This window comes from Labrus bergylta, chromosome 9 (assembly GCF_963930695.1).
Source record: "Labrus bergylta chromosome 9, fLabBer1.1, whole genome shotgun sequence".
Lineage (NCBI taxonomy): Eukaryota > Metazoa > Chordata > Actinopteri > Labriformes > Labridae > Labrus > Labrus bergylta.
The window spans coordinates 17,204,743-17,222,380 of NC_089203.1; the positions used below are offsets into that span (position 1 = coordinate 17,204,743).

General features: G+C 41.7%; 2 protein-coding genes across 2 annotated transcripts; one reads left to right on the forward strand and one right to left on the reverse strand.

Moving 5' to 3' along the window:
- Positions 1-793: 793 nt before the first annotated feature.
- Positions 794-4,189, forward strand: ttc9c (tetratricopeptide repeat domain 9C). The gene is made up of 4 exons (XM_065958743.1): positions 794-1,165; positions 1,994-2,326; positions 2,654-2,836; positions 3,762-4,189. Exons 2-4 carry the CDS (start codon positions 1,996-1,998, stop codon positions 3,917-3,919), a joined length of 672 nt encoding a protein of 223 aa, XP_065814815.1. The 5' UTR covers positions 794-1,165; positions 1,994-1,995; the 3' UTR covers positions 3,920-4,189.
- A 217-nt stretch (positions 4,190-4,406) lies between these two features.
- On the reverse strand, positions 4,407-15,990 carry si:ch211-168f7.5 (uncharacterized). Its single transcript, XM_065958742.1, has 4 exons — positions 15,218-15,990; positions 9,218-9,437; positions 8,068-8,307; positions 4,407-7,948 (listed from the first exon to the last, which is right to left on the reverse strand). The coding sequence occupies exons 1-4, from the start codon at positions 15,512-15,514 to the stop codon at positions 5,415-5,417; spliced, it is 3,291 nt and encodes a 1,096-aa protein (XP_065814814.1). The 5' UTR covers positions 15,515-15,990; the 3' UTR covers positions 4,407-5,414.
- Positions 15,991-17,638: the final 1,648 nt, after the last annotated feature.

Genomic DNA, 17,638 nt, shown 5'->3' on the forward strand with positions numbered 1-17,638 from the left:
ATTTCTCTCTTGTGGACGTTGTGATCTGAAGTTTTTTTTTCTTTTTTAATGTATTTTACAGCACTTTGGTCAGCTGTAGCTGTTTTTAAATGTGCTTTATAGATAAATTTGATTTGACTTATTTCCTTTTTCTCAACCAACACAGTTGTTTGTGTAAATTCAGCTCTTGTGTAGCCTGGCCGTGTTGTGAAACTTGTATTGATTTTGTCTCTATGTAATTCATTTCATTAGACACTATCTCTAGGTGAGATGGGGAAAATGAGGTGTGTTTTTTTAATTATTTTAATAATTTTATTTGGCAAATGTTTAATAGATTTATCCCCTTTTAATAGAAGAGGATAACTGAGCTCTTATAATTGTAATCTTCCATTTTCTTTACTTAAGTTAAAAACACTTTATAAAGTTTGGTATCAACATATCATAAGGTAGCCTTTCACCACATTCACTTTAACTTGCGGAATTGACTTTGTAATAATACTTAATTTTTGTACATTTCTATGGCCTGTAATATTGAATTGAAATGACCTGTAATTCTGATGTTTTGATGTGTCATTATACATGTAGTCTTATGATGTTACATTGTGTGGTAAGTGTGAGGGATGATCTCAACAAGGTAAGAGGTAGATTGTAGGTCAATGATCTCTATTCATAGTAATATATACTCTGATAAACATCTTTTTGACAGTATAGAATAGAATTACTTTATTGATCCCAAACTGGGAAATTGTGGCGTTACAGCAGCAGGTTATCCAACACACAATATGAGTAAAAAACACAATATTAGCAACCTAAACACAATATAATATTAACTACAAAGTAAATAAGTACTAAAAAAAATATCAAAAATAGGAATGTGAATATATACAACCAGGATTTAACTAAGCATTACTAGTCTTAAATAGGAAGATTAAATATGGAAGAGTTTGGGAACTCCAAACTTTTTTTATTTTATTTTATAAAATTACAGAAAGATTATGTCAACCAGCCTGTGTCGTTAATGAAACCTTGTACCTGTAATCCCATTTTCGGCCTTAGTGTGGCAGTAACGAGTAATGACGTTTTAGTTACGACCGCTGGATGTGAAAACGAGGAAGTGCTCGGACAGCAGCTGAAAATCTGAAAACCTGCTAGAAATCGCTTGTGAATATTATAAATTCCGTGGCAGGTGAGATTATTATTATTATTTTTTTACAATGCCATTTAAATACACCAAACCTTTAAATTATTTCGTATACTGAATTTGTGTAAAAGGATAATTAGCGAGCGTTTGTGTATGTGTGTTTATCTGTGTGTGTGTGTGTGTTTGTGTTTGTGTGTGTGTTTATCTGTGTGTGTAAACTGAAGTTAGCGTGTTATCTCGTTTAGCTGTGGATCAAAACAATCTACGTTTACTAATGTTGTTGCTTCAAATATGTTTCCTTTCCTTAGTTTCCTTTCCTTAGTCATGTCTTCTCTCTGACTCTGTTTTCTGCTGTCAGACAACCTGAACTCCAAAGTGACCAAAACCTTTAACTTTTCTTTATCAAAGCAAACACAAGTCAGTGGTAGAAAAGTGGCAGTAGTTGAAATGAAACAAAACTTTTCAACATAATATTCTTCAAGTAGGTTTTTGGTGGTTGCTGGTATACAAAACGAAACTAACACATAGTTTTTTTTTGTATTGATGTGATGGTTAATTGTCCAACATATTACAGCAGTAAACATTAATACTCACAGACATAATAAGTAAGAAAAGGACCAGTACAAATAGCAGTTATCTGTCAATAAAATCAGGATAATTGCTCATGCAAGTTAAGCACTATCTGTCATTCTTGAAATGTGTAGACCTCAGTGGGGAACTACTTTTATTCTTCTGTATGTAGAGTGATTGAGAAAAATGCTTCTGAATATACTTCAAAAGACAATGATAAAGGCTCATTAACTGTAACTGCGCTCCAGCATTTTCCCATCACCAAAAAACAAACATTTTAACAGTTTACTTGCTTCTCTTCAGAAATGGAGGCTGCAGGAGAGGAGACTATGGATGTTCAGGGAGCGGCAGCAGAGGAGCCGATCTTTCCTGGACATGGTCAGACTTCGGCTAAGCCAGTGTGGGCTTCGTTAGAGGAAGCAGCTCAGAAGAAGACGGAAGGAAACACATTTTATAAAGAGAAGAACATCCGCTCAGCCATTGGCCGTTATCACCGAGCGCTGCTGGTCCTAAGAAGTCTCGACTCGGAAGTACTGGCTTCAGTGAAAGGGTTTGGACCTGAGATGCCTGCTCTCACCTCTGAACAGGAGGCTGTACTGAGAAACACACAAGTGGACTGCTACAACAACCTAGCTGGTAGATAACAAGAATCAGGGTTACATCTCACTACATCTGATTTACATATGTGCTGGGTTCTTTTAAAGTTAAAATTTTAGGCTTGAAATTTAGCTTGTAAATAATCAGCTCAGTAGTTTAATGTCATCACTGGCATCCCATTGAGACCTTTTTTATTATCATTTCAGTGTGAAAACACCCTTTAAAAACACTCTGAAATTCAGTGATGCACAAAAGCAGTGACCTTCTTTAAAGGAGCTTTTTTCACTAACTGTATCAAGAGAGAAACTTGGAGCTGTATGTTGTTGTTTTTTTACCCACACATACGTATGTGTATATCTCTTTCAGCCTGTTTGCTGCAGAAACAGAGTGTTGACTATGCTCGTGTGCGGGAGTACAGCCTGCGGGTCTTGAAGTGGCGACCAGGTGACGTTAAAGCACTGTACAGGGCAGGAGTAGCCACTCTGGAGATGGGAGATGCGCAGGCTGCCAAACAGTACCTGACCCAGGCCTGCAGAGAGCAGCCTAATGGTAAGAAAAGAGCCGGCACATCAGGACTGTCCATTACAGTATATATTTTTTGATGTATAGCAAAATTGCCACATAACCACAATAAGTAGTCATAGTATTTACAGTGGTCACTGATTGGACAATAGAATTGAGGCGAACGATATAATTCAATTCAATTCAATTTATTTGTATAGCCTCAACTCATAACAAGTGTTATCTCAAGACACTTTACAAAAAGCAGGTAAAATACCTTACTCATTGTCTGTTAACATTACAAAAGAGCAGGTAAAAAGACCTTACTCATTGTTATATATATATATATATATATAGATATAGATATAGAGGGTAACAGTAAGTTAATGGAATGATGATACTGATCTTGTTTTATATTTGATATACATTAAGCTTCGAGAAGAAAAGATTGTTTGGACTCTAATCAGGTGATCCACTGTGAACACTCTGCTTAATTGATTCTCTTGGAGAAATAGAGGTTTCAGAAATGTGCTCAAGTAATTTCTTGTCATGGTATGAATGACACAATCACTACCACACAGGGTTTAGCTTAAGGACATGGACAAGGCTAGCTCAAAGGTTCAGAGGGTCAAAAGGTCTCTGGTTAAACTTCTTATCACGGACATCGTCCCAAATTGATTGTCAGTCACTTACATTACGTGTTGCTCTGCAAATTCAGAGAATGCAAAAACCGATCTTGAATTTTGTGTACCAGTCAGTTTAATAATTCCTTGCTGATCTTTGCAAGACCAAGTATTTAACAAGTACAGAGGGATTGTTTAGCAACATGCTGATTTTCACCAAAGGACATTTGGGTATTTTACAGAGCTGATGCATTATATAAACCCAGCATAATTTGTCTTTGCCTTCTAGAAATATTTTATAACTTATGGGATGAAAGAAAGTCTAAACTTCTGATTTGTTTCTGTGACAGATGCCAATGTGAGGAAACACCTGCAGAGGGCAGAGGAGAAGCTGAATAAAGAGCTACAGAAAGAAAAGGCCATGTATCGAGGAATGTTTTCCTCCAGCCTGAAGAGCAGCTCAGTAGAAGAGATGAACCAAACCCACAGAACTGGTGAGGGAGTCTAGCCTGCTACCCTCATCCGAATACAGACTGTTCAACCTCAACTGATCACAAATCAACTGAAGAATGTCCCCACGTCTTGAACTACTTGTGCTCGTATGTCTTTTCAACAGAAATGAGAGAAATGTGGATTATAGAGAATACTGACACGGTTAATGGAAAAGTAAAGATGCTGCTGCTGAAAATAGAAAGGATAGGATGGGAAAGTCTGTTTCCTAGCAACAGGGACACAATGCTGTTTTTTAGCCAAAAAGGGCAGGGGTTTGAATATTTCAAATGCTTCTGAAAGCTATATGAGGACTCCTTATGCACTACTCAAAGTTCTGATCATGTTGTTTTGACTGGCGCTGTCTGGTCGGTGTTGTGAATGTGGATTTCTTTTTTTTTTTTCTTCAAGTAAAATAATTTTTGATAAATGACTTGAGAAGTCCTTTTAGCAGACTTATTTTTATAACATACTTTGAAATGTAGGTATTACAGGCACAGAACAGGTTTCATTATACATATATTTTAATCATGATTTGCCATGAAGACACATTTTGTCTTAAATAACTCAGCAGTATTAATGATTCAATATTTATTTGAAAATCCTGAGCACTATGTCAAGTTAAAGAGTATTTGCTTTGTTTTGGTCATTGTCTTGCCAATATGATTGTACTTCAGAGGCAATATTGCCAATAAACATCAAGAAAATCCCACTCTCACAATAGCTATAATTACTGAACGAGTTACAGAGCAGCATGCAGAAGAGGAATGTACACAAACACATTCATACTCGGGTCTATCGGAGGATTCAGTCATTATGTAACAAAGCTGCTTAGTGCTTACTGCTCATTGAACATATCTTTAATCTATATTCAATAACTTCCAATCAGGCTACTTTTTAGCCACAAAACAATCCCAGAATGATGTTGTAATGTCAAATCGTTTGAAGCAGCATATATACTGTAAAACTCCCCTGATACCCTGATACTCATAATGATACCAATTTTATTAAGGGTTGTAGTTTTAAAGGAAGTTGTCATCTATGTTTCAATTGCTGACAATTGTTGGTGGGCAACGCTGCATCCTACAGTGCCTTTTGATGCTACTGTAGGTTACAAAGTTTACTACAATATATTGCCAGTGTGGAGAACTTTTGGAGGCAGTGCACTCGATACGAAGCACACAGATTATGCTACAGATCCAGTTTGGGAGAATTTGGCAGATTTGGGTGGCTATAAAACATCAACATGTTTTCAAAATGTACAAAGGATTTGAGTGAATGTCTAAGCCCCAGAACAAATTGAATTGATAAGACTCAATTGATGGTTGATAAAGGGACTTGCAGATAATTAATGACCAGAATTTGTACTTGTATCAATCATTTATCTTGGAAGCTTAAATTCTTAAAATGGTGGCACTTTGTTTTACATGAACTATAATACAATCCATTAGTAGTGTTCTGAATGCAACACATTGAAAATACATTTACTGAAATGTTCATCTATTATACAAGAGTCACTTTTTGGATGGCTTCCGTTTAAGACTCAGGGACCTCATTGAGCCAAACACTCTCCTTCCCAAGTCTCTTAGAGATCGAGAGCGCTGGAGGGGCATCTGCAGAGGAGGAGATGGAGAAAAGGAAGGTGAGGAGAGAGGGGAGACGGAGTGGCAGCTGCCTTCAAGACTCTGAGAACGAGAGAGGTTAAAGAGACTGGCCGTGGAGGACAGGTGTTTGTCTTCCTCTTTTGCTCGCAGCAGTCTGACCCCTTCACCTTTACTGATGTACATACCGCCTTGTCCGACATCTAATGAGGAGACCCAGTGTGCCCGCTTTGTGGGCTCCTTGCTGTGGTTACGAGGCATCAACAAGCCTTGGGACTCGCTCCTGAACAAAGCTCTCCTGGAAAGCCTGAGACTGGAGCTGCGTCTCTCCCCATCATCCTTCCCCCTTTTCTTCTGGAAAATGGGGGAGTTATCTACCTTTGGCTTCTTGTCATTACTGCCGGATGAAGCCTTCAGCTTTCGATGCTCCTTCCTCCAGCTTCCAACACTGTTCCTCCTCCATCCATAGCCATACTCAGCTCTGTCCATCTCCTCCTTTTTGCTTTCCGAATCTTTCCCCCACATGCTTCCCTCAAAGCCCCCGAAGAGTTTGATGGAGGTCTTCCTGGGAGTCTGGGCTGTTGATAATTCCATCTCCTGCTCTTCCCCCCAATCTGAGTGATAGTTCTCTCTCTTGCTGTAGCTGCTTACTGTAGCTGCCCTGACCAACTTGTGAGAGGCATGCTTTCCTCTGTAAAGCCCCTCCCCCTCCGATCTCTTCCACCCACCACTACCTGTGCCCACTCCCCCACTCTGTCGAAGGGATCCACCCCTATGTTGAATACCGCCGTGCTCCAAAGGAGAGCTCCTCATATTGGTGCGAGGCAGCGAGCACTGGAAGGGCGCGTCCCGACGGAAAACAGACAGCGGGGTGGCACCCAGAGGGGATGGCTGGAGAGGCCGAGGAGGTGAGCGGCCCCTGGGGTTTGGCCGGGACGCAGGAGAGGATGCTGTAGAAGAGGGCATGTCTGATGGGGAAGGGGTCTGCTGGTAATGGTAATGTGAAGAGTAGTGGGGAGAGGGAATAAGGTTGGAATGATAGGGGTGAATGGGGCTGCTGGAGTGTGAGAGAGGGGGAGTCAGGCTGGACTGAGACTGGGGAGAATGGGTCACACTGAGAGACAATTGTATTGGCCTCTGGGGATTCAAGTCAGTCAGTCTAGCATAGTCATGTGACTGATCTGTTTGAGCTGTCAGGTGAGTTTTACTGTGACCCCTCACCTCGCCTGCAGAATCTGTTTGAAAGCAGTCAATGTCCAGCTCCACACCTTGTTCCATCAGACCGACCACAACAGCCCTTGACAGTCCCGAGAGGCGGGAGATCTCCTCCACCATGGGGGAGTCTTCATGGACCTTGGGACTGGAACTGTACTCTTGGATCAAGCTGCTGCGCTGAGACCCAGGAGCTGATCCAGAGTTAGTACCAAACACTGATGGTCCAGTGTCGTTGGGAGCACCGCTGCTCCAGTCTAACGAGTGACAGAAGGCAGATGACCCAAATGCTGAAATAGGTCCAGGCCCTGAAGGGACTTCCAGGGAACTGCGGTGGCTCAAGCTGCTTGGACATGTTGAAATGCGAGGGCGAGGTCTAAGTGCTGGGGTGGGTGTAGCACAGGATAGTGGTGTAGCAGAGGTGGTGGAGGTAGCAGCAAAGTCACTCCTTAAAGCTCCACAACTGCCATTTTTGGAATTGTCCACCAGTCCCTGGCTGGAATTTAATCCAGGAGTCAGGTTCAAGTTGAGGTTGAGGTGTAGATTTATATTCAAGTCCTCTCCAGTTGCTGAAGGTAAGTTACCTAGGTTGATTGAATTCCTTGTTGCTTTTTTCCCGGTAGTGCTGAGGCTGACTCTGGCAGAGTTTCCAAGCAGCGACTTGCAGGGAGTGATGCTGAGTGTATTGCGGCTCTCGAAGGCAGAAAGGGACTGGGTGGAACCGTGACTTTTGCCAGGTGTGAAAAAGCCTCTGTTTGTGACAGCGCCAGAGGTTGCAGCTGAAGCAATATCTGAGGTGGAGGTGGTTAACCTACTGTGATACTGGTGAGCCAGTCGACATATGTATTGCTCCAGCTGGGTGAAAGAAGGTGAAGCAGTGGGCTTGTGAGGCTGGAGAGGCAAAGTCGGATCCGTGTTGGAGTCTTGTTGGTCATCTAGGTGGGCTCCTTCAGGGCTTTGAGATGGTGATTGCTCTTGGCTCTGGGAGGTGAAGAGGGGGCTCTGTAGGGCAACGGCATGCAGTGGGCTTGGATAAGGATACACCTCTTTGGTCCGACGGGATACCAGGTCTGTGCAATAGCGACGGTCCAGCTGGGGTTGTAGATTGAAGGAAGTGGTGCCTGACGGGGATGTGGGGTCAAGAAGTGGGAGGAGAGAAGGAATCAGGGAGTCACCAAGTTCTGAGCAGAGGTCGGCCAGAAAGCTCAGGCCAGTTTTGCTCAGGTCACTTTGGACTGTAAGAGAAAAGAAGAGTAACTGTTGACTGTTTGAGCCAGCTTATGTAATTTGCTGCAAATGTATAGTTGCATGGATGGATATACAGGATATAGCTTTACTGCTTGAAAAAGCTCACCTGTAACTGGGGTATCTTCTGTCAGTGTATCCTCCTGGCTGTTCTGCAGTGCAGGCTGCTGCTGCTGCTGCTGCTGCACTGCACCTTCTGACCACAGGACATCAGTGTTTTCAGCAGACGGAGGAACCTGCTCCCACAGCTTCAGAGGTCTGGCCGGTGGCACCAAACCTCCTTGAGCAGCTTCACTGGATACTGAGTAGCAAGAGTCGGAAAGAGAGCTCCCACTTACGGAGTAGAAACCTTGACAAGACAGAGGCATAGACATTCAGTATAACCATAAGTCTGACATCCATATATAATATGCACGATTTGTTTCCACAATTCTAAGGCGCAATAATGATATGAGATGAAGATAAGGAAATGGGGCTGTTCAGAGTCCTGAACGCTCTGTTTGGAGTCACCTTTTAGTCTTTTGTAGACCGCTGACGTCTGTCATTAATTTGAACATAAAATGAGTGAATGAATCTAAAATATGTCACACAGAAATAACAGTCAAAAAACAATAATTTCATACACATAGGTGTCACTAAGGTGACTCCTTTGTGTTGCTTGATGTTTCGCTTCCTCTTTGTCTAGTTCGTCTATCCTGAGGAGAGATATGGTTCCCTTAACAACAGTGTAAGTTAATAACCAACCTACACAAACTCAAACTTTACTGAAATGAATCCCTAAAGAACAGCGTCAAAGAACAGGGTCCACTGTTTGACAATTACATAAGGGTGAAAGGTTAAGCTAGAAAAAAGTATTCAACCCTTATATGAAATAATGCCTTCCAGGTATTTAGGTTCAGGTTAAATTACTTTGGTGAAGTTCTCAAATAGACTCTGCATGAGTACATAGCTGTGAAAGGAATATCTGAGTTGGGTGTGGAGACAGAGACCACAGTTACAATGAGAGTGGATAAGAGTGTGGCAACTCACACTGCAAAGTTGACAGGGGGAAAGAAATGAATCAGTCAGTGCCAAGTCACGGTAAAGGTCAACAAAAGGTTTTTTTTAAAAGCATGGTTTTTTAGTGGGATTTCTCTTATACTCAAGGTGAGCTGTTGTTTTGTTAGAAGGTGACAAACTGTGTTGGTCATTGTACAGGCAGGTGCTTTTGATCACTCTACTAGTAGTGTCAAGTAGTATGTGAGTGTTTGTAAGTTTACCTGAACTGGGTCGGGAGTCACTGTCCAGATGGATCATACCACAGGCGTCAGGTGTTGGTGGAGAGAGCAGATCAGAGGGAGCATCCCAGGACAGTGTTGACCAGCGGGAGTTACTCCCCCTGCCAGATGAGGTGTGGCCCATCCCTTCGCCTGAACTACTGCTACAGTCCTCCTGGCTGCTCCGACAGGGCATAACCACGTTATCTGAGTGAGATGGAGCCTGGTGAAACAAAAACATGATCGGTTAAGTCCAAGCAACATAAAGGAATTCAAAAAGTACAGTTTCTTTTACCGAAATCTATAATACATTGGCCATGATCAACACACATATACATATGGACATATGATAGAAAACCATTCGTTGTGTTGAGAGGGGCCCAACAGGTTAAAACATTTGTAGTTCATTGTAGTTGATAAAATAATTATTCATAAAACTTCAGCATTTAGAGCTCTGCAGCTTTTAAAACATGTAAATCTGTATCAATATCACGTGTTATTAAGTTTTAAATAACACCCTGCCCATAATCATTCAATTGGACAGAAGAAATGACACAAATTTGATCAGTAGAAATGTTTTAGTATGAAGGTGATATCATTCCACCAGAAGATATTATATCATTATAAATGATTACCGGTACATTGTTATTTAAACATTATATGATATTGTAAAAAAAAAAAAGTTATATTAGTTCACAGTACTTCATGGAGTCCTTGAAAAAAATATGGAAGAAACTTGAAAAATAAACAATAAGCAGTGATAGAGGACACTGACCTTTTAATTAAAAAATACCAACGCAACATTGTAAAAATAAAAAGTCCTCAAATGTAGAGGTATGGACGAATTATCAGCTAAATTAATTTAAACTATTAAAGTGCTGCGAAAACAGGGTCACCTGTGTATAATATATGAAGTCATTATATGTTATAGCAAAACTTTGAGAGCATAGTTGTCTCCATAAACATTTAAAGACAAACTAAACACTGCTCTACTGTAAGGCATCCCACAATAAAACGTAGAATACCAATGTTTTCATATTCAGTTATCAGTTTTATGTCATTTAAATCTGAATTGGAAAACATTTTCATAACTGTATTTTTTACTGTCAGTAATGAGGCCCAGCACACAACAGCAACAATAACAGTCATCTTGTCAAGTTAGCAGAGTGCCTTCATTTTCTAGATTAGTAAGGGCTTGGTGGAGGAAACCCCTTCCTCCAACTATCTAATTATCTTCCAAATCCTCTTTACCCACCCCTCCAGGACAGCAGCTGAGGAGACGGGATTGAGCCGGGACAACAGAAACACTGTGAGCTGGTCGAATCAATCCTCTTGTTACTGAGGGAACAATACAGGTGACTCACTACTGGGGTGACAGGAGAGGAGGGGTTGAAAAGATAATGGTAGAAGACAGATGACGTAACAAAGAGCAGCCAGAGTGGCAGAAGGGAAGGAGTGAGGGGGGCGGGGAGTTGGAAGGAAGGGAAAGAAGTGAGAGAAAGAGTCACATACTTTGACCTGTATTTGGCTTATCTCCTTTTCTTTCTCTCAGCTCTGTAAAATGATAAGCCTCCGCTTACTTCTGTCCCGTTTTATTTTACTCTCTCAATGGCATCAAAAGTGAGTCGTGGCTGAGTGGGTGACCAAAAACAAGTGTAAGGGAAGAAATAAGAGACAGGAACTGGGAAAAAAAAAGAGAGAGAGTGAGTCACTGAGTGAGTGAAGGCGGAGGGGATGAGGTAGGGAGGGGGGTGGGTAAGCGGTTGCCGGGTGAGAGAGAAGGGCATCTTGAAGGACCCCCACCTCCCCCACACCCTGACAAATAATCCCCCCCACCCACCCTCCCACTTCTGTAATATTCTTCAAGCCCCGTACTCACCATAGCTACAGCTGAACACTATCCAACTCTTGCTCACCTCTCCTCCCACACAGAACCACAACAGCACGACGAATGGCGAAATGTTTAACTCATCCTCAGTTTGAACACACATGATTCAGTCTGGTTCTGACTCTGCTGTCTGTTGCTTCAAATTCCAGCTCACTGCAAATACGCTGCTGCACTTGTATGTGCTTCAAAGTTTTCCCCTTCTCTTATTCTATCTATTTAAAGGTCTAAATATGTATAGTTTCATGTATGTCCTTCGACAAAGCCTCTGGTGCTCCATTGTACCCCCCCCCCCCCCCCCATAAGATGATGTATTTCACTTAACAGGGTATAATGTTGCACAGAGACCAGTGCATGATCAAATCATGAAAGACTGATGGACAAGTGGGTGGGGGTTTGCTCAGAGCTCTGTAATATGATATGGCTCCATGTGAGGGAGCAGCTCTGCCTCTCTAAAACAGTATGTAGAAAATGTATGGGTTGATTGGATGATAATGCTACACAGTGATCACAGCTGCACAGAAATACACATCCTCTTCATTAGTCTATTATGTCACGGTTGTGGGAAAAATTGCAGCGGCTGCCATGCAGGGGCTGAATAATGTGGTCAAACAGTGTGGGACGAAGCGACTGGTTGGTGAGATGTACTTGCTTGTTCAACAGCGCCGTTAGTGTTTATTGTTTCATGCATTATTAATGTGCTATTGAAATTTAAAGACAGCCCACGCTGTGTGTCTTCATCTGAACCACCGAGCGGATTGATGTGCTTCCGTTTTATAAAAAAAGGAGAAGAAACATTCAGGGGAAATTTTCAGCAGCACAAGAAAGTATCAACATTAAGAAAAATAACGAGAACGAGACAAAGGCTGTTTCACTCCACAGGTTAGGGAAATGGCTCTCCATGTAAGATGAGGCTTCCCAACACTAGACCTCATTTCAAGAGTGACTGCTTTTAGTAGCCTAAGTGAACACAGCACTGCAGATGATTTAGATACATATAAATATACTATTTTTAGATAATGGCAGCAGCAGTTTTTTTTTATCATCCAATCATCTGCTGATATCATTCTTCATCAATAAGTTATTTGGTCGATTATATACCAGAAAACATCTTTTTCTTCACACAAACAGTTGTTTTTTCAAATTATTTACTAAACTTAACTATTAACACAAGAAAGCAACATTTATTTTCAAATTTGAGAAGATACAATTTTGGAAAAAAAAGGTTGCTGGGGAGTAGACTAACCAACTTACCACTTTAGCTCTGCAGTATATCTTATATATATATATTTGAGGTAAGCTTTGCACCAAATACCCTATTTCTCCCACTCCTGCACTCAATGTACTGGCTCAGCCGCAAGAATTTTATTTTTGGACACTGAACATCAAATGGCAACAATAGCGACAATCAGTGATTCACCAACTTCTCCTACTTCGCCTTGAGACCCGCTCAGGCAAGGAGAGTCTCTGGAAAGTGTGAAAGTGTCACACTGAGAACTCTTTTTCTAGTTTATGTAATACATGCAGAAAACTTTGGATAAAAATTCAAAGCAGGCTCTATTTATAAATTAAAGATTCCAATTCAGAAACAATAATAATTCTTTTAAATTCAACCATATTTTTGTAAAATACCTTTTCCCCCCTACAAGCAATAAAGAACTAAGAAGATGCATTGTATTTGGCTGTTTTTTTTAACCTTCATGCTTACATGTAGGGTCATTGTGAATTCCATTATTCCACCAAGGATTACACCATACTATACAAAATAATCCTTACTAGCCAAATATGGATTTGCACATTGAGAACCTCTTTCTGCTATAAGAGAGAGTAGGTGAATCACATTTCAAGAGTTTAAATCCTAAAAAACAAAGCTGCTGTTAGAGTGGAGCGTATTATGTTGTGAGTCATGTAATCCTCGGCTTACAAGATAGTTGTATTTTTAAAAGCTGTGGTAGCAGAGTTATTCATATAATAGGAAATACATTTCAGGTAAAGTGAATAAAACACATTTTGGACGGAGACCTTTACAGTCTGCCCAACCTTTCCACTTTCATGGTAATAAACTACCCTGTCCTGCTAGTTCTCCCTCCACCTGCTTCATTATTGTGGTTACCTTTTTGAAAACAACATGCACGATTGTTATGCAGTCTATCTCCATTAATGCAAATGTTGTGAGTTTGTATGTAGGCGGAGGCCAGCCTGGACAGAGGGCAGAGTGCCAGCCTGCTCTCATACACTGTCAGCTCCCTTCAGAGGTGAGAATGAGAGATGCTGCTCGACCTCTCCATGTGATGTCTCCACAAGGGGGGGGGGGGGGGGGCATAGAGGAGATGTTTGTGTGGGCAGTTGGGAGGAAGGAAGAACATTATGAGCCACACGTCCATGCAGATAGCCTCGCTTAGATTGGATCAGGGCTTTCTGTCCCTGCACTGATATAAAAGGATTGTATTATTATTACAAAGAGCTGTTTTCCTCCTTCAGTGCAGTCTTTAAAGATTTTTGTTTTGTGTCATTTCGACAAATATCTACACTGTTGAGCAAAAGTTGACTTAGTCGTGGCCTAGCTTGGACAGAACATGATTTTTTTGTGCTGCATGCTGCTGAATAACAAGATTCATTACAATCATAGAACACTGTACAAAGGGGACCAGCAGAAGATATCTGTTACTTTCTCAGAATCCTTTAAAAATGCTTTTATGAAGCAAAGGATTGCCCCCCTTTTTAATCACCAAACAACAACAGAACCTGAACACTATGTGAACTTATCATGTTGCTGGATTCCTAGACATAGAGATCAACTGGTGGACTTGTATGAATATGTAAACAGCAGTCACTCCTTTTGAAATGAAGGTCTACAGAAAAAGTGTCAATAATATCTTTTCAGTGATTTTCATCTCAGAGTACTTTACTACTGGAAAGAGGATAATTCCATTGAAAGAGTGAGAGAGTTGTCTATATGGTGAAAAGGTGCAGTTATTGTACGATGTGCTCAAAAGATGTTAGGACATCAGAGCCTGTGATATTTCCTCAAGGCATTGTTCACATTCATCCAATCTGTTGACTCTTTCTGAAATAATTCCCTATGTTGTAAAATACTGTCCCTTAATGTTGATGTGTTTTGAGAAAAACATTTTCAAAATGCTTGTCATGCCCAAAGAACACAACCATAACATAGATTTTTAAACTCACTAAAAACAAAGTAAAACAGCAAATTCCTACAGAACAGAAGTTGAACTTCTTTTTTTTCAGTTTAGCTTGAAAGAATAACTTTTATAGTAGTTTGATTTTGTTTCTTTTGCCTTGATCTACATCATTATGACATTAAAAGTTCACATTTAGTTCCTGTTTGGTGATATTGAACCAGATCTCCTTTACAGGCTCAGTGTCCAGGCCTCAGGATGGGACCTGTCCACATCCCCTTCCCACGTATTACATGTCATCCCACATTCCTGTCATTCCCCTCACAAAAAGGACCTCAGTGTGGATTTCAGGACAAGGCTGGGAAATGGGTTACTTTTGTATGTGGGTGAGTTTGGGGGTAGCCTAAGATTACACATCCTCATGTTTCTGATATCTCCGTAAAGGACAAATAGACTTTTAGCTAAGGACAAGGTGACGGCTGGTGTTGTAGTCTACCATCATATTGTTATCAGAGTTATTCAAATTCTAACTGGGTGCCAAAGTGACCTTTACAGCTTACCCACCAGAGCCAACAAAATGAGCGCTGTCTGTTTTCTGGCTTGTCTGCTGAGACCTCCACCTGATTTTTAGTGCCTGTTCCCCACCACATCCTGCTTCATAACCTTGAGGCAGGGCACAGGGCCAGGCAGACAGGAGCTGGTCCTTGTGCCCTGACCTCAATGACATTTGCTCCATGTGATGGTCACACACACTGATGCTGTGTGAATTGATCTAGGCTGCATGCATGGATGGTCTCTGGCACCACCTCAGTTGGATGTTGATCTGTGGGCACAGCCATGCGCCGCCAGGCAATGGGGAAAAATTCCGCCTACTGAGCCGCAGAGGGACTAGCTTGTTGGCAGATCATAATCATCCCCACATACATATTTAATAATCTTGTCATGTAGAGATCCAGGCTGACAGACGCACTGACTGACCTGTTGCCTGCGGGATGTCGCAGTGCCATGCTCGGCATCCGTGGCGGCGATCTCAGGGGTCCCGCTCCCCTCCTCCTCCTCCTCCTCCTCCTCCTCCTTCCCCACCCGTGGCTCTTCTTCTGCGTTGGCGGCAGCGTGGGCTCTGTCCTCAAGAGCGCAGTCCACCATCTCCAGGTGTTTGCACCTGAGCACCTCTAGCTCCAGCACCCCGGCCAGGGTCGCTCTGAGGCGCTCTCCGATGCGGACGCGCTCGGTGCCCGACCAAAGCGAGTTCACGCAGCCGCGGCGGCTGGCCATCCTCGTCGGGGTGCCCGGCCGGCAGGGGGGAACCGGGCGCACCACTGACCAGCGCTGTTTCCGTGCTAAGGGGGGCTGAATGGGCTAAGGTCCGGACTCAGGAAACACTGTCGTTGTAAGCGATTCCATTTTCGTAGCCGTTTTAGTTACCAGAAAAATATCATCCTCACCATATCTAACATGCCATGCAGCACTAAGCCTAAGGCAGCCCTGCTGACTGGCACAAGACTGGAATGGATCCTCTGGTGCACCGAATCAAAAATCAACGAGCCATGTCTCTCATGAATCTTGGCTTGATTTCCTCTTTGACACCGTCCCTCTTTATATCACTCCTAATCTCCCCGGTCCAGTGGAGTGGAGTAGTCTAACCATGGTGCTGCGCTCTGGTCGCTGCGTCCCCAATGAGACAATGCAACAGACGGAGGAGAGGCTGGTAACGTTACATGTGGGAGCAGAGGAACGGAGGAGGAGGAGCCACTGCACCAGAGCTGTACGCGGATTGGTCTGGTAAGTTTTTCGAATGGCCGCGTGGAAAAAAAAATATTTGTTCAACTTCACTGTACGGGATGCCAGAGGACAAATACATTCTCAAAGTGATAGGCCTACGACTGAGGTTTCTCCGTGACCTTATGTGCACTAAAGCAGTGGTTCCCAAACTTTTTCTTTCAGTCTCACCCACCCCCCCTCCCTCCCACCTAACACATCAACACACATAGCCTATCCACAGCCTGCCCTTTGCTAAAAGATTCCTAATTTATCTCAAACATTGCCTCCAAAAAGTATAGAAAAGCAACGTCAGGGTTACAAGAAACTGAAAAAAATAATCAAGCAGCTTTTTACAAAGGGAGCAATTCAAAGTGACTTTACAAAGTATTATAAACATCAGTTACAACTTTACAATAACCATCCAGATAATGATTGTAGATGGGTTACAAATCCATTTTTAAACATTGATAGAATATTAATTATCTGTATAAAACATGTTTATAGATGCTTTACAAAGTATTAATAAGGTATTATAATCTGCAGTTCCAACTTAACAATGACCATCCAAATCATGTTAATAGATGCTTTACAACATATTTATGAACCACTAACAAAGTGTAACAAAATATATGTGGTCCATGTATCTCTAATGTTTTTAGATGTTTTATAAACAATCTCTTAAAGGTTTAATAATCATTTGATAATCATTAACAAACACTTAAGTGTATAAAATGTTCTAATGTGTGCAACAATAAACTGTTAACATCACATTAGTTATAGCATTACAGATAATGAGCAAACAGTATAATAAATATTAACTAAAGTTTATTAACTATCAATCTACCCTTTATTGTAATGGCTATTATAAAGTGTTACCAACGTATCTCACACTGGTAGGATGTGGCAACAGGAAGGAGTGCGGCTCTCTTCATCCCCTGCTATTGTCTATTGTGACCCCCCCCCACCAATCACACACATTGCCTGCCACTTGGGGAATCACAGCTCTAAAGATTATTTTAATCCCTGGTGACAAATTTAAAGTGTCTCCCTAAAGTGTCAGTCACTCTCCTGCAGTCCCTTCTCTGTTTCCCAAGAGACACAATCACCATGGCAACTTTTAGAGAGATTCATGTTGTGCTATGTCTTTGCTATTATCAGTTTTAAGCGCTTTAAAACATGTTTTGTCATTCAGTGTGTTTCAGCTTCCAGGTTGTTCATCAGGGCAGTCAAGCATACCAACAGCTTTACGCTGTTTTTCTTATATTTCTACATCTTCAGCAGCGTTTTGCTGCTTGCAGCATTCCCGCACATTTTCTGCAAAGAAATGCAATAGCTGCTTGGGTTTCAGGCTCCCGATATCAGCTCACCCTGTCACAAGTCTGACCTTGAAACTTGCAACAAAACAGTCTTTAATAAAACAAGAAAAAGCTTTTCTGGTTTTGATATTAGAGATCATGCCTTTTTTTTAGCAAGGTCATTTTTCTGCACCTTGTGGCAAATGTCCAAATGTTCATTATCTTGAATGAAGTGTATAGAGTAGATTATCATAGAATAACTGACACAACATCAGTGTTTTTTCAGGAGAACTATAGGCCTCCGTTGTCTGTAAGTGTGACAGGTGCAGTGCACTTTGCTTTA

What these genes read in the sequence shown, in the direction of transcription:
- ttc9c (XM_065958743.1), top strand. Translation starts at nt 1,996, where the DNA reads ATGGAGGCTGCAGGAGAGGAGACTATGGATGTTCAGGGAGCGGCAGCA. An exon ending in CTGCTACAACAACCTAGCTG is followed by an intron (nt 2,327 to 2,653) that starts GTAGATAACAAG and finishes TATCTCTTTCAG; the next exon opens with CCTGTTTGCTGCAGAAACAG. An exon ending in CTGCAGAGAGCAGCCTAATG is followed by an intron (nt 2,837 to 3,761) that starts GTAAGAAAAGAG and finishes TTTCTGTGACAG; the next exon opens with ATGCCAATGTGAGGAAACAC.
- si:ch211-168f7.5 (XM_065958742.1), bottom strand. Translation starts at nt 15,514, where the DNA reads ATGGCCAGCCGCCGCGGCTGCGTGAACTCGCTTTGGTCGGGCACCGAG. An exon ending in CGACATCCCGCAGGCAACAG is followed by an intron (nt 9,438 to 15,217) that starts GTCAGTCAGTGC and finishes TTGTTTCACCAG; the next exon opens with GCTCCATCTCACTCAGATAA. An exon ending in AGAAGATACCCCAGTTACAG is followed by an intron (nt 7,949 to 8,067) that starts GTGAGCTTTTTC and finishes TTTCTCTTACAG; the next exon opens with TCCAAAGTGACCTGAGCAAA.